This window comes from Prosopis cineraria, unplaced genomic scaffold (genome assembly GCF_029017545.1).
Source record: "Prosopis cineraria cultivar Desert tree isolate PC_DT_omini unplaced genomic scaffold, ASM2901754v1 PC3, whole genome shotgun sequence".
Classification (NCBI taxonomy): Eukaryota; Viridiplantae; Streptophyta; class Magnoliopsida; order Fabales; family Fabaceae; genus Prosopis; species Prosopis cineraria.
This window is the reverse complement of record NW_026555334.1, coordinates 44,289,653-44,312,815: the sequence shown is the minus strand read 5'-3', so window position 1 is coordinate 44,312,815 and position 23,163 is coordinate 44,289,653. Positions and strand designations below refer to the sequence as shown.

Below are 23,163 nucleotides of genomic sequence, written 5' to 3'. Positions count from 1 at the left end.
AGAGAGAAGAATCTAACATGTCTAATATTTCACCTATCACAATGTTTTGTTAAAAAGCTCTTAAGGATAGCTTCAACTAAAATACTTGATTGAGCTTACTGCCTGTTTTAATAATTTATTTTTCCCTGAAACAAGACCTCAATTTAGCAAATGGGCTTTTCACCCTCCCAACCTAAATTTAGGCTATCCCAACTTAGGTTAAAAAGTAAATCAAACATGGCTTGGGTTTTTTTTTCCTCCCAAAAAAGATTTGGAATGAGATAATGAGCGTTCTCCCAAATCTCAGTTGAAAGGTAAACTAAACACACCTAAAATTCCCATTGAACCGCATGTAGAAGAACGTGGGCCATTTATGTCTGCTTCACTGATCATGAACGACCATCTCCAATCAAACATACCCAAAATTCCTATCGAACCACGTTTAGAAGAACATGGGCATTGTATGTCTGTTTCATTGATCATTAATAACTATCTCCAATTTCCAACTATAACTAAACTTTGCATTACTATGTACAAAGCGCGAGGAAGAATGGGAAAGATATATCGGCCATTTAAGAAGATATGTCAAGAGTCATTTGTCTATCGAAAGACTCCGAATTAAGAACAACAGCACCTTCGAAGCTCTTGAGATTTACCCGAGAGCCACGAGAAATGAAGAACAGGGCAAGCTGCAAGTGCCCTGCCTCCGCCGCACAATGAAGCGGAGTATAGCCGGCATCATCCACGGCATCAATTTCAGCTCCATGTTCAAGCAATACCTTCACACTCTTGATTCGACCTTTGAAGGCAGCCCAGTGCAGCGGAGTCCACCCATTCTGATCCTTCCTATTTACATTCGCTCCATTTGCAAGACAGCTCGTCAGTCCATGAACATCGTCGAGTCTGGCTGCTCGGAGCAACGCGTCCCCCCAGTGCAGCAGATCCAGCAAGTGCGAGTGCCCATTGTCCACTGCAAGCGAAAACGCCGTCTTCCCTTCTTTATTCACTGCGTATTTCACGTTACAGCATTCCAACAGACACTCCACAGCCTTAAAATGACCTCCCGAAGCAGCACAGTGAAGCGGAGTCCATCCGTTACAATCGACCACGTTCGGGTTCCCTCCAATTGAGAGGCAAAATTGAATCGCCTCCACATGCCCATGAAGCGCCGCCACGTGAATCGGAGTTCTCCCTTCGGAATTTACCAAGTTTATGTCCATCTTACCGAAAGATTCAGATAAAATCTCCAACAAATCCACCCGGTTCATCGCCACAGCTTCGTGCAAACTTGAATCGACCGAGTGATCTATACTACAACAAGAGGCCAGTAAAATCTTTAGAACGTCCATTTTCCCAGCCCTAACAGATAAATTTATGAGGGATGGTCCATTTGAGTCCCTCAAATTCACGTCTCCTCCGGCATCAATCAGAGCGGAAACAGCATCTTCGTTTCCACATTCAACAGCGGGTCTAAGCAACGCCGTGAGCTCTGACTGAGCGCACCCAGATATCGCTATCTTGAAAAGGGAGCCGCTTTGGCGAATTTGGGTATGTTGAGAAATCAGAAATTCGGCGACGTGGGCACCCACGAAGGATACAGGTAAAACGGCGTCTCTGAAAACGTGGGGTCCCGGTTTGGAAAACAAGCGGAGAAGATCGTTCTGATGGGCCTTACCGGTGGGAAGCATGGCGGTTCGGACAGTGACGACGTCGGTAGGGGTAGAGAGAGGAGGTTGATCGGACGGCTGACAGAGGAAGAGGATGTATGAAGACGTAGACAGCGGAGGGATTATAGAGAAGGGCCGATTTAAGGAGAACAAAGAAGGGTTTGTGGTGGTGAGAGACACAGCCACGGGCATGGTGTGCATAAGGTTGGTGAGTTTGAACGATGCGCTGCACCTTTGGCCTTTCTTGAAGATCACCTCTACTTCCTTCTCCTCTGCCTTCACCAGTCTGTCCATCGTGATTGCTGACCACTGCTTGGTAAGTAGAGAGCTCGTCTCTCCTGGAAAACCAGGGTTCAAAATTGAACGAGGCACGGAGTGCCAGATTGGAGGCTGTTAGCTTAAATGTTGTCCAAATATTGCCACCCGCAATTTTTTATTTTATTGGTCAGACTGGTTTAGTTACATACTCGGAGCGTGATTGTTGGTTTAGGTGTGCTGACTGCGACGGTGAGGCTGGGTCATTGACCGTGACAGAGAATGGAGGAAGGCTGTGATTAGTCGCCGATGGCTTTATTTGAATATGAAGCAACTTGGAGGGATGACTTCGTTTATTCAATTTCAGCTTCTGTATTGGAAAACCAGGGGAAACTTACACGGACTGATTCAAGAAGAAGATGATAGTGTCATGCAATTTCCTGATAAGATGAACATCCTTTTCCTTTTTCTCCAAGACTCTAGGCATCCCATAATCTTGTTCATGTCGCTGCTGGTAATTATAATTAACCGCTTTTGTCGCCAAAGATGGCATGTTTCACCTACATATACATTCCCTGGCTACATGTGAAAACGATTGAACAATAGAAAAATGTAGCGGTTGGAACTTCAGGGATCTTTCGTTAGTTATTATCAGCCCGTCCTCAGCACTCGGCAATCCATGCTTCGGTCCCCCGTGGATTTGTGGCCTTAAATAATGCTGCGCTGAAAAGGACGTTACTATTTGTTATGTTATGAAGATTGCTCAGGGGAACTGAACTCAAATGTTTCCCAGTTACTTGTCAGTCTCACCCGCCGCTCTTTCCGATCACGAGAATTAAGATTGTTCAGGGGAACTGAATTCAACTCTAACATTTCTATTTCTTGCCCTGAATCCTTTAGGTAAATTTTTACCTCATGTTAAGAAAATATCCAAACACTCCCCAAGGGTCAAAATGCATGCCCATATCTGTCCGCGCGAGGAGTGAAGAGCAAGTGCTGCTATGAGAAGCAAAATTCCTTTCGCTGTTCATCTTAGTTATCTGTATACACGTCCTTCCGCTAACGTTCCGTTTTTCTTTAGCCGAGATTGTGGAAATGTTCAGACATAACGAACACTGTACTATATTTAATTTTAATATAAATATTCTGATTCCGTGGAGTGCGAAAACAAATGCTCGGCCATTTCAACTTTGTCTTTATTGGGATTCGCTCAACGTACTGCCAAACAGAGAATCCAAGTTGTTCATTTGCCACGTGAGCAAAAGAGATTCGGTTGTTAGATGGAAAGAGGAAATGCGATGAGAGATGGATAAAGCCGAAAAGGGTACATTATCGACAAGAGCTTGAGATCACGAAACTGATGAACTGGCAGATGGGATTTTCTCCTTTCTCTCGAGTGGGTATTATTCTCATCATCTCCTGAGAACCGATTGGGTGTCTATTCTTTTGTTGTAGAACGATGAATGGCCAGGCCAATTTCTGCAGGAACCAGGCACCTACATCCCTTCTCAAATTGGAAAGGCAAGAAGCATAAAACAACACTCATTTTCTGTTTCCCTGTAACGGTCTTGTTCCTGACCAAGGTTGTTGTCTTCAAAAATTTGTGCATTTTCACTAGTTGAAGAAACCTATCATCTTTCCTTGATCATTCAACAGGCCTGCCGTTTAAGCCGGAAGTTTTGGATTCAGTTGGTCTTGAAACGTAGCCTCTGGAGATGGTGCGCCAGGAAGCGTCCCAGAAGGCCCATGAGTGGGAGCCACTTGTACTTGACTGCGAAGCCCGGCCCGTGATTTCTAAGCCTACTAATGCTTGGGCTATATCTCCACTACTTTATAACCCAAAAACAGTAAAAAAAGACCACAACTTCACCACACAACCTTCCAGGTTTGCACCTTCTGCTGAAGTTTGGGTCCATTGACTCTATTCTCCCCACCCCACCCCAAAAAAAAAAAAAAACAATTCCAGGTGTAATATTAAAAATAATTAATGTATGCAATCAGATTATTTAAAAGTAAAATATTATGAATATCCCATTTCAAAATGAAAACAGATTAATTTAAAAATGTTATATATTTATTACATTATTGTAGACTATGTTTAGATTGACAGATTTAATACAAAAAATGTGTTTGTGTGTGAGCGCACGCTTTTTTCCAAATATTGCAACATTTATTTGGTGTATGTGTGGAATGATGACATCAAAGTATTATTAATTTAAAGTGTATCGTGATTTTAACATTGTTAATTTAATTTAATGACCAGCTTCGTTGCCGAGAAACTTCCCGGAGATGAACGTGTCGGCATTTGAATCCAAATATTCTGTCCGTTTGGATCACTCGCAGTTCGTTCGCTGCAATGGGAACAGTTACGGAGAAAGCGCGGGCACGAGCATTGATTAAAGAGCAAGGGGGAAAATAAATTTAGGATTTTGAAAGTGATTTCCAACGCCAAACAAATGACATGTGCAGCTGAATCATTGCGTGTTGATTTGAAATATATATATATATATATATATAATAGAATAAAGAATCACTATGTTATTTATTTGTTTGAGAAAATACTGTCTTTTATCTTGTTCGTTCGCCTAGCGTCGAAAAAATTGATTTGGAAGAGGAAAGAAAAGAAGAAAACAAGGGAAAGGAAGAATAATAATGTTGGTAAAGCGTCGATGTGAGTTAAAATATAAACAAATACGGATACAAGTTGAAGAATCAGAAACACGTCACGGTAATCTGGCGTGGTCGTCTTCTCTTTTAATTTCTTAATGAATCAAACCGTCATGGCTGTCATCATCCCTCACCACTCCGAGCATCCATACATTTAACTACTAATTCTCAGACATTACAGTGTCCACGGTCCACACACACCGCTCTCAATTAATTCTCACCTGGTTCGTGCACTCCTTCTCATAAGAGCAGCCGAATCATTTTTTTAAAAAAAAAAGATACATAAAGGGGGAAATGAGATTAAAAGAAATAAGTATTACTGTATTAGTGAAGTGCAAGGAATGAGCGTTGTGGCTATATAAATGGGGAAGCCAGGATATGAAAGAGGTGAAAGGAATCCACCACGGGGACGTATGCCAGATGCAATGCACCAAGAGCGGAAGGGAATTGATCCCGCGACGACCGTCGTACGTTCATTGCAGAGAGGCATCCAATTACGAACCCTGTCTTCATTAATAAGAAAAAGCAGCCCCTAACAAAAGCCAAGACACGCCGCACCATCATAATTGCCACTCCTAACCACAGGATTTAGCGATGCAGTTAATTCAGAATATATATTCTACTCCATTGTTATTTATAAAAAAAAATATTATTTTTTACTTATTTTTTTATATAAACAAAATCATATATTTTAATAAATATTTATTACATAATTTTTAAATCACCCCTCATAATTTATATTAATAAAAAATAATTAATATATATTTATATTGATTAATATAATATGTTTTAGTTTAATTTTTTTATTTTTAAATATAATTATTATAATTAATTAATTTTTTTAAACTGTATGATATAACTTTTATATATATATATATATAAAAACAAACGAAAGGAGTATATTTCACGTTGAAATTGGCAGACCAACCGCATTTATTCGAGCCGCCTAAAAAATGGATTTCATGCCCATGTATATCCTAGGGAAATTAAAGAGTCGATCCACGGAAAGCCAAGAATTTAAATTGGCCTTGATTTAGTGGGCAAGGCTCAGGAAGGCGAGGAGAGAGGAGAGAGGAGAGAGAGGGTAGGTGGGGACAGAGGGAAAGGGCGCAAGAGGCCAAAAGCTGTTCCTAGTTGTTGACCTAACGCACAAGAGGCCAAAACCCCGCTGTGGGCCGCACGTTATCGACCCCCAACCCTCTTTCCCCGTTTTTGTTTTTTCATTCATTGCCCCAAAAAGTTGCAAAATGGGGAGTGGGAGGGGGAGAGAGAGAGGGGAAGTTGTGAGAAACACGGCAATGCGTAGTGTAGTGTAGGGAGGGGTGAGCATGTCATGCATTTTGTATTGTAATGTGCGGCACATGCCTCGCCACCCCCGACTTCCTTTTCCCCGTCCTCTTTCTGTTTCTTGTTATTCACTCCCCGCTCCCTCCCTCCACCCACTTCATTTCATTCATTACACACACACACACACACACACACACAACCTCCTTCAAGGGGGGTCATAGAATGGGGCACGATTCGCTGTCTGGAGAACCTACAAAAAGATAGCTATATCCTTCTCAACACACCAGTCACATCCTCCATCATTTAACTCACTTTTGTTCTAAAAGTAGTTCAAATTTCGGCCTGCGCGGCTTCCCTTGAAACTGATGGTCAGGAAATTGAGATGGATTTTGGAGGTAAAAGGAATAGATATGTACCCAAAAAAATGGAACCCGTGAGCCCAAAAGGAAAAAAAAAGAAAAAAGAAAAAAAGAAAAGAAAAGAAAGAAAGTTGCGCGTCCGTCCAGGCATAGGGTCGGTATAAAATCTCAGGATTAGTATAACGGACCGGTCTTTATTTGACTTTTTTCATTTGGAAAAGTGATGTTCCTTATCAATTTCCGCTTTGATATATATATATATATATTTTTTTTTTTTTCTAAATAACATAAAACATAAAAAGATAGGGGGGGTAGCATGGAGCAACAGTACAACAGGGATTGTGGAAGGAGTTGAAGGCGGAAAGCAGAGAGAGGGATTGCAGATGGAGGGGAGGGGGAAGGTCACGTCCGTACAAGGGCTGCCATCGGCAGGGACGGGAGAGACGGGAATGAGCGTGCACTGAATACGACAAAATCCAAAGCAAGCTGCCGCGTTGTATTGTTGCGTGCTCGAAGGCCCAAAAAGAAAAAGAAGGAAAAGGCGAACGAGGTTGGCGCCTGGCCAGATGACAAACGACGTGGCGTCAGGCGGCCTCCGCAACCTGACAAAGACGCGCACTCGCACCGGAGTCCCATTCCTACGCTCGGCAGTTCCGTGTTTAGATCCTACAATTGCTTCGCAGCAGGATGAAATAAATGAATTAACGAGAATCATAGAAATGTGGTGGAAAAGCAGGGTCGGGAAAAAGATTTGTCGGGACGTGCCATGGCGTGGGGCGCACGCAGCAATATCTTTTGGCCGCATTTTCATTCCTTAAACATTCTTAAAACGTGGGGCGTCTTTCTCTTATCTGTCCTCCTTTCCTCTTCATTTTCCACTTCCATGCATCGTTTCAGAGCCTACTGTGAATTCCTTGCATCGTCAATCACGTTAATCAAATATGTCTCCCGTCATCAATCCTGAACACTTCTTCTACGGATCCTTTCAACGCATGACTCTTCCATTCTCCCCCCTACTATACTTGGCCAGTGTCTAGTTGGTGGTTGGAGGGGAGATAGAGTCCAGGGAAGAGGAGGTTCTATCATCAATGCTATTTCTGTAAAATAAATTAGTGGGGTTATAAAATTGAGATGCCAATTGAAATCGTGGGAGAAGTTAATCAAAATATTTTAATCCCACTTCTCCATTTAAAAAAAGAAGAAGAGCAAACTTGTTAAAAATGTGTCATTCCATCCTCCCCTCCAACCAAACAATCACTTTGGGATTTAAATTTCATATAAAAAAACAAATCTAATTTTTCATTCAACTCAGCAACACTCAAATCTTACCTTCTGCTAATGGCAAATGTCAAAAAAGTCCACGGCAGTGTAAAAGATCGAAGCAACATCTAAACTTGCTAAAGTCTTTTAATTTTCTTTCTTTCTTTCTTTTTTTTTTTGCCTGCTTAACCGGCCTATGACCATTTAAGTGTCAAATTATACCGAGTTTGAATCTCACTTGTATTACGGCCTCAGAATAAAAAACGAAAAAAAAAAAATCCCAACTGACAGTGTTACGTATGAGTCTATTACATATATTGAAAAGAAAATAGCCGCCGCCTTATTTGCTTAAGGTTGATACGAATAGAAAAATTTTATGGTTGACCAAATACATCATATCATCTATAATTTATTTAATAAAAATATAATATTTAAATGAGCCTAAATATAAATTAATCTTAATATATAATAACAATGGAGAGATAAAAAGCAACAAATTGAATATGCTAATTTTTTTTATTTTTAATCTAATAACTTAAGTTAATTTAAGTCTATATCCTTAAAGTTCAACCATTTAACTTCAGACTAGTTATAAAATCTTAGTTTCACACTCAAAAATCCTTTTTAACCCATTTTTTTAGATTTTAAATCCTTAAAATTCTCTAATTCAATTTCTCTATTAACTAAACTTAGAAATATTAGGGTAGAAACGTGGTAAAAGGCGGTATGAAACTTACTTGGCAAGTCATTGGTCGAAACAAACTCCCAAACTCTAGATAATTTATGCCTTAGCAGAGACAAGCTCTTCTCTCCCTTTCATGCACGATTTTCCTTTCTTTTCCTTCTATTTTCACGAGTTGAGCACCTCAATTTTATGTAAATTTTGTGCCGCACCACGATGTGTGGCATAGTGAGATAATTCTCACTACTGCTCGAGCATTATATTTTGATTCACGATTCTACCATCAAATCCTGCAACCACACTAACCAATCAGCACCATATGATAGTCCCTTATTCGAAACATAATCAAACAGTTGATTACTAATTTACCTTTGATCAGCAACTAGTTTTCTTGAATTGAAATTCAAAATGTTACAATAAATCTCAGCTTCACGACTGTAACTCTACTGAATCTTCCATTCATATTTTGCATGATTGTAAGGAAGCTTAAGAGGTTTGGAAAAAATTAGTGAATCCCACAACACTCAGTACCTTTTTCTCCTGTGACGTGCAAGATTGGATAATCTAAAATATTAAGAATGAAGCAGGTGGGTTGATTACTAGAAGAACCCCTTGGCAGAGATTATTTACCGAAGCTTGCTGGAATACATGAAAAGTTAGATGCAAGAAGATACACTTTGAAGATGATTTCCTAGAGAGCAATACTGCCTTCCCATGCACACAACAGATAATGAATGACCAGATTCAATCCAAAATCAATTAACTAAGCAAATATGATGATCGATATGAAGCTAAATGCAGTCCTCTTAAACTTGGTTAGGTTAGACTCGATGTTGATGGCTCAGTTAATATCGATGGTTTCCCTGACCGTGGAGGCATTATAAGAGATAATAAGGAAAATTGGATTAAGAAAATTTTCAAGAATCTTGGCTACTATCCCAGCATAGAAGCTGAGCTCTTGGGAATCTTAAAAGGCCTCAACCTTTATTAGAATGAGAATCTTTTCAATATTAACATATATTTTGATTCCATGGAGGTGTTATCGCTCATTGACAACAACCATTGCAATTCACATCCACTCTTAGTAATTATAAAGAGCATCAAATATTTCATCATGAGAAATTGAGTAGCTATTTTTTATAATGTCTACAAGAAAGTTAATAATTGCAATGATTTTTTAGCCCACAAAACATTTTGTGAAGATTTTGATATTTTTATTTTTAACAATTTGCCTCCCATATATAACTCTTATAACTTTAGACATAACTAGACATTAGTCTTTTTGTATAGTTTTTTCATGACCTTGTATGTAAAAAAATATGTCACAAAACAAGTACTCCCATCGACAGGCTCGCAATGTTTTTAAGATTTATTGACAATTTTGATATTAGAATTTTTTTACAATCCATCTTATGGATGTAGATTCTTCATGAAATTTATCGTCAACTGGTTGTAACTATTTTTGCATGAATATTTTATGACCTATTTTGTTTTATTTGTTTTAAATGAGTACTCACAGATGCTACTCACCACTTTCTATCTCTGTCGGATCGGATGAATAAAAATCTGGTCGCAAGAAATTGGTTATTTCCATTGATTGTGAGCAAAAAGAAGTTAATAAATACTTGAACCGGTTTGCTTATAAAGCGAATTAACGCAATCCGCATGTTAAAATCATTAACGACCATCCCATGAAATGGAATAAACTTTTATCGTCTGACTTATTTCAACTTGCTTATTCTTTCACAATGCTTTAAAAATCGAGCAGGATGTTAAACTGAAAAAATAAACTGTCTTTAGTTTTCATAATCTAACTAGTTAAATTAGCTGTAGAACCAGCAATGTAATAATTAAACAAAAAATAATATTAAATATATTCATAAAACATATATATATATATATATATATATATATAAGTATACATAGGCAATGTTATATGAAGGATAAGACTTATATATTTAATCTTATATATTCAATGTACTTTTATTTCATCAAATCAAGATGAGTGAATTTTAACATAGTAATAATAATATTTTGTTGTTGTATACATAACCAATAAAAGATAATTACGGGCCCATCAAAACTTATCGGAGAGGACAATATTCATGCTAAAATTAAATATTAACATTTTTAAGAAAATACTCCTCCCGTAAAAAAAATATAAAATATTTGTTAAGAGATTATATATTAAAAAATATAAAATATTTTTAATTTTTCAATGTACAATCATTGCTTTTTTTTAAAGTGTATACATTAAATAGATTATTTTATATTTATTTTAGGATAAAACACCTTAATAAATAGGGGTAAATAGATAAAGTTAGTTTGAAGATAATTAATTACTCTATTAGGATAAGATTTGATTAAAAATATCTTATATTTTTTAATAGAGAAAATATAATTTTAAATATTAATTAAAAGTAACATATAAATAAATTATATGAGGAGTTTACAAATATATATTAATTTCATTTGCATCATGAATGCATTTTTATAATAAATATAGAAGTGAATAATATTTTTAAATATACATGTTTGATATTAAGTAATTTTAAAGAACATGCGGTGCAATTGATATTAAGTACTTTAAAAATAATAATTTTAAGTGTTAAGTAATTTCAAAGAAAATGTGGTGCAATTAATTTTTAGGGGGCAGTAATAATTTTAAAGGGAGGCAAATGCAGTGTTAACCAAAAATTAAGTGCACTCTTTTTATTTTCATTGCGGGGGCAATTGCCTCCTCTTCGCTTCAAGTGGGCATGTCCTTGATAGAAAATTCAGGTGTCTTGATTTAATTAAAAATTAGCATATTAAATATATAACATTAAGTATATAAGTTATTTTCTAATATAAATTATAATTTTATAACTTTTTAAATGAAGATAGATGTTAATTAAATCAAGTATAAATAGGCTCAAGAAAAAATGCATTTGCATTGATAATTGTCAACTTCTACTTGAAAAAATGATTAAGTTCAATTTAACCCTACTTCAATTGTGAAAACATTTTTGATTTAAACCAAATCATTAATAATTATGGTTAACAATTCAACCAGTCCAACTATCTCGATTCAATTATTAAAATAATGTTCTTGCGTGACTTAGATGGTGGTCATGATATTATGGGAAAAGACTCAAAACATGTATTTAAAGGATGGACAAGACTTATATACTTATTTTTATATATTTAATATACTTCCATCCAATCAAATCAAGACATGTAAATTTTAATATATTAATAACATTAATAATAAAAATTTATTATAGAATAAATAATTTAGATATACATATTTTTAAAAATAATATTTTAAATATATAAAATTAAGTACATGGATGAGTTTTTTTTGTGAAAACATAACTTGGGTTGTGGAAGTGGTTTTTGCCCCCTCACCTTATCTTAATAAATATTCCCTTCCTTTAAAAATATAAGATATTTTTTAAAACATTGGATGTTCAAAAATATAAAATATTTTTAGTTTTTTGAGATGTAATTATTGTCTTTTTTTAAAAATATCTTTATTAATAATGACTTTATATTTATCATAAGGTGTTTAATAGAAGTATATATAAAAAAATAGAGTTAATTAAAAAATAAATAATTATTTAATTAAAAAATAAAATTTAATAAAAAATATTTTATATTTTTAAATGGAAGGAGTATTCGTAAAAGTTAATTTATTTTTTTATTTTGTTAATCATAAATGTTCTTCTTGTCTATACTTTTTATGAACAACGCCAAAGCGGACTAGCCAATGACCATCGACCAAACAAACTTGCAAGTCGCTAGTCACTCGTCACTTTCTCAATCCACCCGCCAAAAGACAAAGCCACAACAACATTGTTAACGAAAAATCAAGGACAATTTAGCAGTACTTTTTTCAACCAGCGAAGGATATTAGTATTTAATCTCTCTCTTTGTTTTTTTTTTTTTTTTTGTGACCAGCAGTACTTAACCTCTTTTAAACGGCTCGAAATAAATAATTATTTTCTACTGCGATTTGTATCCCTATAACTAAATAATTAATTTTTTTATTATCACTCCCTATCAATTGAGTACAAGCGAAACATAATCAATACCTAGTGCACATAAATAGAGGAAATAATTTTTGCAACATTAGGAAAACCAGGACCTCTATTAAAAAAAGAAAGAAAGAAAGAAAGTCTGGATTGGGTAATAATTTTTTAACCAAAATATTTTATAGACTGGATAATAATTTTTGAACCAAAATATTTTATACTACATGATTTAAGCGAGAATTCAAGGGGAAAACTTGTTTATATATTTTTTTTGATACAAAAAAAAAAACTTGTTTACATTTTAATTCTCGGAAAGAAGAAACAAATAGGAAATGGAGGGCCCCACATAAATAGTTTAATTCGGCCGCCCGCTTTGTCGTCTCTCTCGTCTCCGTTCACCCCCGTCGTTCCCTTGGGTTTGACCCTCTCAACCTCTCCCTCCTCTGTCTTCTCCTTTTCTCTATAGCCTCTGTCCGCTTCTACCTTCACTCTTCCTTCTTAACCTTCTCACACTCCATTCTCTCCTTCCCCATCTCTTTTCCGGTATCTGTGATCTTCCTGCTTGTTTTGAGCTCCCTCTGTTCTCATTGTTTCAGATAACTGCCTCTTCTTATTCGATATTTTAAACCAAGAATTAGTCTGGAGAGGTTTATAACTCACTGACCTTGGAGACCGCGAGAGAGGGGAGAGACGCCTACAAGTTCTCTGCTTGCTCTCCTCATATCACTTGAAGGCTTTCCCCCAATCTCTTCTCTCTTCCTCTCCATGTCTCCAAATTATTGTTATGAGGCGGCATAAAAGGGTGTTTCCTCTGAGGATCATTTTCGGCTTTTAGGCATTTTCTTGGTTTTGGTACAAATCTTTACCATACAAACGACAGGGAAGAAAGAGATACATGGCTGGTAGCAATGAAGTCAACCTCAATGAATCCAAGGTACCTTCCTTCATCTGGCAAACTTTTGGAGCTGACTCTATGGTTTCCCGTGTTGCTTGCTTGCTTTCTTTTCTCCACGTTTCTAATTATGCCGTATGTTGAGTTTCGAGTTTTAGGGAAAAGTTCTAATCTTTTTCTTCGATTGATGGCCAGTCTCGGGTGATTTTCGAGGAATTATTTTCCCCCTTTCCTGATTCTAGTTAATAATGCGAGAGTTTGCGTTTTATGATTTTTCTGGTACTTTCTGTATCTTCTACGTAGGTCCCGGATTTCTTGTTCTGGTAAGTTGGAACTTTCTGAGTTTGATTTGGTGCGCCGAGTTGAAATTTTCTTCTTTTATTTTTGAAGATTTGTGGGGTTTATTTTGGCGCACACTCGTTTGTTTTCCCTTTTGGCTTTGGTTTTTCATCCACCTTCTCAATAATTTTCTGCTTTTGCGAGTCGTAAGAGCTTAGTGCCTCCTCTCATGTAGAGCAGTTTTTCTGTGAAGTTATTAAGGACTTGAAAAGTTCTCTGATTGGCAGGATTTCTGTGATTTAATGTACGCAAGCGTTCTAATTTCTTCAATCTCGGTGCATTTTGCAGAGTGTCGTTCCGTTGAATACTTGGGTTCTTATTTCCAATTTCAAGCTGGCCTACAATCTACTTAGACGCGCTGATGGAACCTTCAACCGCGAGTTGGCCGAGTTCCTTGACCGGAAGGTGCCCCCTAATGCAATTCCAGTGGACGGGGTATTCTCTTTTGACCATGTTGATAGAAACACCGGCCTCTTCAATCGGGTGTATCAACCAGCTCCAGAACATGAGTCTCAGTGGGGTATTATAGAGCTTGAAAAGCCCCTGAGCACGACCAAGATCGTCCCCGTCGTAATTTTCTTCCACGGTGGAAGCTTCTCTCATTCCTCTGCTAATAGTGCGATCTACGACACTTTTTGCCGGCGTCTCGTCAACATTTGCAAGGCGGTTGTGGTCTCTGTGAACTACCGCCGATCACCGGAACATCGATATCCGTGCGCATACGATGATGGATGGGCTGCACTTAAATGGGTTAAATCAAGAACGTGGCTTCAGAGCGGAAAGGATTCCAAGGTTCATGTATACTTGGCCGGCGACAGTTCAGGCGGTAACATCGTTCACCATGTGGCGGCGAGGGCTGCCGAGGCTGATATTGAAGTGCTGGGTAATATCCTGCTTCATCCGTTGTTTGGAGGGCAGAAGCGCACAGAGTCGGAGAAGAGACTTGATGGGAAGTACTTCGTGAGATTACAAGACCGTGATTGGTATTGGCGAGCTTTTCTCCCAGAAGGGGAAGACAGAGATCATCCAGCATGTAATCCATTTGGCCCTAGAGGGAAAAGCCTTGTAGGACTCAAGTTCCCGAAAAGTCTTGTTTGTGTGGCTGGTTTGGATCTTGTCCAAGATTGGCAACTTGCATATGTGGAAGGTCTCGAGAATTCTGGCCACGATGTTAAACTACTTTACCTGAAGGAGGCCACAATCGGGTTCTACTTCTTGCCAAACAATGATCACTTCTATTGCCTTATGGAGGAGATAAACCACTTCGTGAATTCTAACTGTTAATACACTAGTAGCACTTTCCACTGCTGCTGCTACCACTTAACCTTACCTGAAGAAGGCTATACATGACGAAAGCTTGACCATTTCCCTTGGGTTCTTTTTCTTTCTATTTTTGTATCCGCTTTTTGCACTTCCCCTGCTTTATAGTGGTGATGTGTAGTTATAAAATTGTGTAGCATTACGTCTTACTTACTGTCATAACATCTGTGGTGGTCAACTATTAAGAGTTCTGTTACTCCTTTGAAGGGTAGCGCCTGTTTCAGCGAGCGTGCTTCAAGTACCAGAACTCTTTTCATTTGTTGGGTTTGGCTGAACCACCGTATACGAGGCTTACCCCATTTTTAACACTTTGACCTCATCAACAGGAGGGAAGATGGAGGGTATGGCTTCATTGATCACGTTGAAGTAAATGCATCTCTGTGGCAGCACATTCATTTTTGAATGTGAACTGCAGCAGGTCCCTTTCTGTTAATGAACTTGTATGTAAAATACCTCTGTTCTATTTATATATAAATGTTGCCTGTTTGCCCTTGTTTCAGTTGAAGCTAGTGCATTAATTTTTCTCTGTTGCACTTGCATCGCGCTCTATAGTTAATGGCCAAAAATGGCACAACGAAGCTTTGAGTTGTGACTGACACAGGGAAGGATCACTATCAACAGTCACTAAGGTTCTGAATCGTTAATGCTCTCTTTACATCTCAGTTAGGCATGAAACATGAGAGTCGCCTGAAAATTGGTGCCAAGAAAAGCGCTAGTTGGAAAAGGTGAAAAGATTATAGTTTGTGTTTGCCTAGTCATTAGTCACAAAGGAATGAGCTTAGAGACTTGGCGAAGAGGACCATCCTGGTTGCAAAAGACGAACCCCATCCACTGAAAACTTGAACAGGAAGAATGATTGGCAGGAGTTTGAATCATGATCATGAACTCGGCTGTCTTTCAACATCAAATTGATTAATTCCTGTCACCCCCGTATTGCATGTTCTAGATAGGTCTGTTTTGGAGCCTGGGGAAACAGCAAAAACAGGAATTTGGATTTGTTTTGATGGGAGGAACTATTTTACTAGTAGTTGGGAACTTTGGATGTATTCTTGGCCTCTGGGACCACTTTTAGGGCACCCACAAGCGCCCAAAACTTGGAATTAAAATATTAATCTTGTTGGGATTGCTTTGAAGTGCTTCGTAGTCACTGAGTGGCAAGAACAGCTAAGCTTGGACAAGGACATGGAACCCTGTCTTTTGTTGACTTTCTTAGCCCTCCCTTTAAAAATATTTTATCCTTTTGTTGTTTTGTTTTGAATCAGAGTGATTGGGTATTATTAGGATTTTGTTTGAAGCTTAATAAAACCTTTCTTGTGCAGATGATTTTTCTTTGCTTCCTGTCTTATTATGATGTGTCTCTTGTGAATTAGCTGTTTGTGCCTAGAAATTATTCCCTAATACGACAAGTGGGAGTCATTATCAACGAATGGGGTTTTCTTTAATGCGTTTTATGGGCAAAAGAAACGTAATTTGCTTGTTCGGTACCAAGCTCTTTTATGCATTAAACTACTTGTGGTTTTGCGCGTTTCTATTTAGAGTTAAGAATATAAGCGAGCTTGATTTTTAAGGGATCGGCTCTTGAGCTTGATTTTTCATTTTTAATATCTTTTTTGAGGCTTAACCTTTATATAAAGGGCTTAGAGCGGACCCAGTAGCCTTGTTCTAAAAAATAAAAAATTAAAATAAAATTAAAATTACAAATTAATAAAAATATTTTAAAATTAAAAAAAAATAAAATCCTCACAATCTTTTAAAAGTTAAACAATATATTTAGAAATCTAAGCAACAAACATTCATCAATCAAAACTTAAATCCTCACCATTTACAAATAAAATACTAGATCTCTCACATGTAAGTGCACTGTTAAAAATAGAGGTGAATATTCAATGTCAATTATCTTTATAATTTTTTCATCACCTATAATATATATTAATTAAATTGTGTCATTATCAATTAAATCGACATGTGTGTATATAAATAAAATAATCAAGTTTATCAAGGTTTGAAGGGTTACTCAAACCCGAGCCCTTTTTTACAGAGCTTATCAGGGGCAGACTTTTAAGCCCAATTTCTTAAAAAATTAATTTTTAAAGCACGAATTTTTATTTAAATAGAGTCTACAAACCCGACTCTTCAAATTTGACCTTTATTTCCGACTTTATTCCCACCATTATGACTATTCTCATATCCATCTCATCAGGAATTGTAGGTCCACGCTTTATAATAATAAAATATAATAATGATCAAATTCCCGCTTGTTTTACTTTCGACCAAAAATGGTTTCCGGAGAATTTGATTCTTGCTTTGCTGAAGAAATTAATCCCTGAGATCCGTTGAAAGTGCATCCGTTGGACAGCATGATGGGCTTATAATTTAGTGATTACATGTTCAAACAGTGAGCACGAGAAGTGACGCGACCCTCCTCTAAATCAATGGGCTCTGGTCGAATCGAGAATGATTAAACCAAGTATTCCATGATTAAATATGATATTGTTCCCAGGCTTTGAATGATTGTAGGTCAACTGGGGCCAGGCCACACCAACCCCTCTGGCAAGAGGCAATCTTTATAAGAACATGAGCGACAGAGTTTGCATTTGGTAATAAAAAAATGTGGGAGGAAAGTCAGTGGCATCTCATCACTCGGGTCCTCATTTCTTAATTAAGCAAATGACTCCTCTCTGATGCAACTGACTTTTTAGCACAAATAAAGACCCAGTTGATGTAACATCAATGCTCTCCTGCGGTTAAATTCCGAGGCGGAGACAGGCAAGGGAATGAATAGTGACGAGGGAAAAGCAGGTTTTCACCGGTGGAAAGGCCTTAAAGTAAAAGGTGTGGCCAGTGAAAAGCCCGCAAGATTTAATCTCACGAAAAAGAGACAAGACGAGCGAGACAAGAGGTGAAAACTATAAATAGGAGCTCAACTACCACCAAAGACACAGTTTGGAACAAGTAACTCGGTTGGCATGACCTGATGAAGCATCAAAATCAGGGAACAGGTGGCTAGTGCGTTGCATGGGTAAATGAAGCTGGGACCTACTTATCTCTTCCATTTATCTTTTTCTTGGGCAGGAGTAACGCTTCTGAACCTCACAGCTCCCTCATCCCGACTTATCCAAACCGGACAATGTCCACGCATATGTGGAACTCAACTTTTCGAGTAATGTTGCTCAAGGGTAATTCACATTCTTCTTGGAGACCGCTTTCTAAAGAATGCAATATCCATAACCATAATGTCACGAACATCATTCGGTATACATGCTTGAAGAATTTCTGAGATTTATTGGGGAGGGGCCCAAAAAAAGGGTTGGGGCTGTGACAGTTTAAGGAAAAGACTAGCATCAGCATGTTATCCTGCAGAGATCGCAGAGTTGTTCTGAAGCTGAAGAAGACGGAATACGATTTTTTATTTTTTATTTTTTTGACGATAAGAAATCACATCAGTAGCATAATCACCTTACAATGTGAGAGAGAGAGAGAGAGAGGGGGGGGGCAGATCCTGAGAGAAAGAGGAAGCAGAGAGATGTGGTGACAGCAAGTGAGAACCTGAAAGGGATTAGTTACGCTGGTGGCGGAGGATTGGGGTTGTCTGGAATTACGACAACTCTGCGTCTGCTGCATCTCAGAGATTCCCTCTTCTTTCACCTATCTGTCTCTCGGAACATTTTTTCACCTATGCATATTTACTCTCTCACTCTCTGTTTTTTTTTTTAAATAAATCAATATTACTATTGTATCTTTTAATGCACCAACTTACATACACCGCTCTTATCTGACGCAGACTTTATTGATATCAAATAATTAATAACTTAGAAACATGTCTCCCTGTATTACTGTAATACATAGAATTTGATAGATGATTGATCGATTATTAGTTATCATCGCAATTATATTTTTTCGTTAAAACCACCGTTTATGTTGCATCGTTGCTCATCGATCCTCCTTTCTCATTTTCCCTTTCACGTGTCCTCCTACCGATCTAAATGTACAATGCCGGGCATATAGTAAAATATATGGCGCCAAATAAATAAATAAATTATTAACTTGTTTAATTTTCTCCTATCACGTGTCCTCCAATCGGCCTGTTTCCGAGCTTCCAACTATGTAATCTTTTCTCTTGCGACTAGTATTTATTTTCTGCCAAGTAATTTGACTTTTTTTCATAAAAAAATACAACTCCTTATTGAATTATATTTTTCAATTCTAAATTCTAGGTTGTAACTAATTATATACTTTCTACTCGTCTTACGAGAATATCTTGAATATGTGGAAGAATAAAAACTAAAAAGGTTAAACTTTAAAGATCTGCGGGCCTCTGGTCAACCGGAAAAAAATATCCGTGGGCGGGATGTCAGATCCCGAAATCCCATTACGATTGGGCTCAAAAACCGGAAGCTTATTTAACTTTGGACCTTTTTGCTCCGCTTTATTCAATCCAAAGGACCCAATATTTTGTTTCTTTCAGGTCGTTCTGACATAAAAAAATTAAGAGTGATGGCTCTCTCTCTCCCCACTAGGAATCTCTCTACAGAGGCTCACTGTGTTCAGTCCGACAAGGAAGATGATCAGCTTCGTCGAAGTTCAAAGAAGATTAAAAATGCTAATGCTGAGAAGAATACGACTCTCCTTGAGGGTCACTGGCCGAAGCTGGGAGAGAAAGAACCTGATAAAACTACAAGCAAACCTGCGTTTGCAGAAAAACTCGAAGGAACGTCCAGGGATGTTGACTTCTCAGATGATGAAGTGGAGAAGGATGATAATAGTCATTCTAGTGAACCTCAGAATAGTGGAGAGAACCTTAAATCTACGGAACCTGATGTCAACATTATAGAGGACCCCAAACGTAGCTTCCCCACCTTTTTTTTTTCATAATGAGTGAAGAAGAGGCTCTATAGGGCGTGGAAGAGGGCTGTGATTGTTAAGCTCTTGGACAGACCGATGCTCTTGAGTCAAGGCTCCAAACTATGTGGGCGAAAGGAGGAGTGATCAGACTCATCAACAGGGGATACGACTACTTCGTTGTTAAGCTCTCTAACAAAGAAGATTATTTTAATGCTTTGAATGGAGGCACATGGATGATTTATGACCACTACCTCACAGTCTGGCCTTGGAAACCCATATTTAATCCCAGGAATGCTACCATGGACAAGGTAGCTTGCTAGTTTAGAGTACCAAAGGTTTTTCTTGAATATTATGATGATGAAGCACTTACATTCATCAGCAATAGAATCAGCCAAACCATTAAAGTAGATATTCATACAACTTGCCAATTGAAGGGCCATTGTGCTCAAATGTGTTTTAGTTGATCTTCGCAGACAACTAATGTTGTATTTCTTTTAGAAGGGGGAGGATTATTATCTAGAGTATGAAGGTCTACACATGTAGTGTGTAATGTTTGCTTTGACATTACCAAAACAACACACTGACACACCGTTGTGATAATTGGGATTAAACAAAATCTCTAGTAAAAGGTATTACAATCCAAGGGTTATTAGAAGTAATTAATTTAAAACAATGGGATCCTAAAAAAATTCTTTTAAAAATATTGTTTGAGCTCGAACTAAAATTTAAAATCAATCAAATGTGATAATGGAAGCATGAAAACCATAAGCATCTGAAAATAAGATAATAAAATTTGAAAATTTTTTAAAAACTGGCCCATCCACCGCGGCGGATGGCACAGAGGGACAAATCCCTTAGCGAGCATTTGTGGCGTGGAGCAATTGCTATGTGCTGCAGTGCACACTTACTGTCATGACAACAGACATCACTTTGAACTTCCGGAGCACGCTGTTTTGCCATTTGATGCTCGATTTGAGCAATTCAAGTGTTCACACGAAGCTCTTCGAGCCCTCTAACTAATGACATTGTCTCACATTCAAATAATTATCCATTAAAAAGATGAATACCCAAATTTAAAATGGTTCATTTTCACCTCAAAATACTTTCAAAAGTGTCCAAAACATATTACCAAATGCCATAAACTTCAGAATCACTTTGACCACCTCAAATAGACCACACACTACACACATGATTGTTCATATCACACAATTAAACAAATATACTCAAAATGATCACTAAACCCCTAATTCATAACAATATAAAGAGGTGAATAAAACTTAATACAAATATTATTTTGGTCATTTTTACATATAAATCATCACAATTATATCACTTGTAATTGTATCTTAGCTAAACACACTCATTCAATCACAATAACATCAATCTTAGGCTAAGATACACACACATATCACAAATCTTCATACAAGTGATACCAAAACAATGTTATGATCCTAAATTGGCGTAATATTTATGACATATTTGTTACAAACCAAAATGATAAGGAGAAGAGCTATAAAAATGAGCTCTTCACTCTTCAATTGTCCCTTCCTTCCCTTGCCCCTACCGGAGCCCTCACCTGTAAAATATAACCACAGGATGAGATAAATATCTTAGTAACAGAATGATTCACTATTACTAATTAACATGCATGACCATATAGGAGTAAATCTCTTATACACCAAAATATACTTTTAGTAAAGTTCAAGATAATCTTTTTTCATAATCAATATTCATTTACACTCTAGCATGATCATTTTACCATCCAAGCCTCCGTATCATCCTAAATGAAACCATAGGCTTTTAGACTATGTGCACATTCACAATGATCCAAGCTTACTTTTAGTAGTAAGATCACCCAGTCAAAGGTGTTCTATCCCACTTTTGGACTGTAGTCTCCCCCTATTGCACACAAATCAGGGTGTTGTTACTCTAACACAGCATTACGGATGCTAAGGAGCATCACTTTTTAACGCTGTATCCCACATGGATATTGAGGAGAAAATCTTCAACATTATGCCTCAATAAACAATTAAGATGATGTATGCCATATGGACTTCCACTACGTCTTCCTACGGGTGAACTCCCACCCCCAACATGATCATGCTTACATATCTCATATATAATACATGTACATATCAAATTCTTCAACCAATCCATATAAAACTTTCATCATTTTCATCATTGTAAATTATTTAACATGTACAAAAATCACATTTTGCAATATACAAGGTTATCAAATCTCAAGTATAAATTAACATATCTACTCACAAACAGTTAAACAATATAATCAGATAGTGTAAATTATTTCATTACCTTAACCCTTTGTCACATAAAAGGGTTACCGTGGCTCAATGCTAACTCCAAACGTTCTATATGCACAATAAAATTTAAGCAACACTCAATTTACACAATCAAGTAACAATTATCAATTATCACTCCGGATAAACCTCGAATTCACTAGGTTCTAAGTACCTATAACACTCGAATTCCTTATTTAATAACATCAACCATTTTCAAATACTCTAACCATCCTATTAAACATTCCAACATACTAAAATCACCATCTAATTATCTACATTATCTAAAAACTCTTAAATTATGCCTAGGGTTCATCCATACCCTCAACAAAAATTTCAAATCATTATAAAACTTATAAACCTAGGCCTAAATGCTTGATTTAACTCCCCAAGACCTTAAATAAGTCAATAGGTTTATTCATTATTCAACTACAACTAAAAACAAGCCCCTAAATGCCTTAAAGTCAGAATTTTTGCATCAAAGGGAAGGAGAGGGGGAAATGAAACTTATCGAATAAAAATTCAAGCTCTAAATACATTTAAGATGCCCTTGAGATCATGCCCTAACTGCCCTTGGGTCTCCTCCATCTCTATCTCGATTTTCCTTCTTTCTTTCCTCTGGTTCTAGTCTATTTTTGTGAACTGATAAATGTTGATTTTTACATGTGCACCGCGTCATATGGCACAGAGAGCCCCTTATCAATTTAAACCTTTCTCTGTGCCATGGCTCACTCGAACTTTTACCTAACTTTTTTTTAAGGCTGTCCAAGGATTCAAAAACTATATTAGTCTCCCATAAACATCATTAATCAATAATTCATCTAATTTGATCAGAATACCCTTATAAATGCTGATAATTCTCACTTGAAAACTTAGGATGTTATGTAGCATACTAATTATAGGATTTATAGGCATCAACCTAAGACTTGTCCTTCAAAGTAGTCACAAGTTAATATGGAGAACAAACCAGAGCAAGCTAATACCGCAATAAAATAGGTACCATAAAATGTGAAACAAAGTGATGCTACCAACCTTGATCAATGGAAAGTTGTTCAAAAATAAAGGCGGCAAAGAAAAGAGAAAAATAAGGGACTTAAACCTTCTCACTAGGAATTGGGATCCTTTTAGCTTACATTTTGGGTTACTTGCTAATGTTGACGATAATGCGACATAGGGGAAAGAAGATAATGAAAGTGCCAACCATACAAGAGATACATACTGACAAGGTAGGCCTACAAATTAGCAATAGGAGAAAGAACAGCAAAAAGGTGAGCAGTATTAATATTGAAGAGGATGTTGAC

General features: G+C 37.1%; 2 protein-coding genes across 3 annotated transcripts; one reads left to right on the top strand and one right to left on the bottom strand.

The window, feature by feature from the left end:
* Window positions 1–383: 383 nt before the first annotated feature.
* Window positions 384–2,831, bottom strand: LOC129307144 (protein VAPYRIN-LIKE-like). The gene has a single exon (XM_054948025.1). It carries the CDS (start codon window positions 1,938–1,940, stop codon window positions 552–554), a length of 1,389 nt encoding a protein of 462 aa, XP_054804000.1. The 5' UTR covers window positions 1,941–2,831; the 3' UTR covers window positions 384–551.
* Window positions 2,832–12,555: 9,724 nt separating this feature from the next.
* Window positions 12,556–16,041, top strand: LOC129306381 (gibberellin receptor GID1B-like). 2 transcript variants are annotated; one of them, XR_008592204.1, is made up of 3 exons: window positions 12,556–13,106; window positions 13,692–15,163; window positions 15,276–16,041. XR_008592204.1 is itself a non-coding variant. In XM_054946952.1 (2 exons), the coding sequence occupies exons 1-2, from the start codon at window positions 13,068–13,070 to the stop codon at window positions 14,685–14,687; spliced, it is 1,035 nt and encodes a 344-aa protein (XP_054802927.1). In that variant the 5' UTR covers window positions 12,556–13,067; the 3' UTR covers window positions 14,688–16,041. The 2 variants fall into 2 exon arrangements, 1 of the variants encoding a protein (XP_054802927.1); XM_054946952.1 differs by having other exon boundaries at window positions 13,692–16,041.
* The last annotated feature ends 7,122 nt before the right edge of the window (window positions 16,042–23,163 follow it).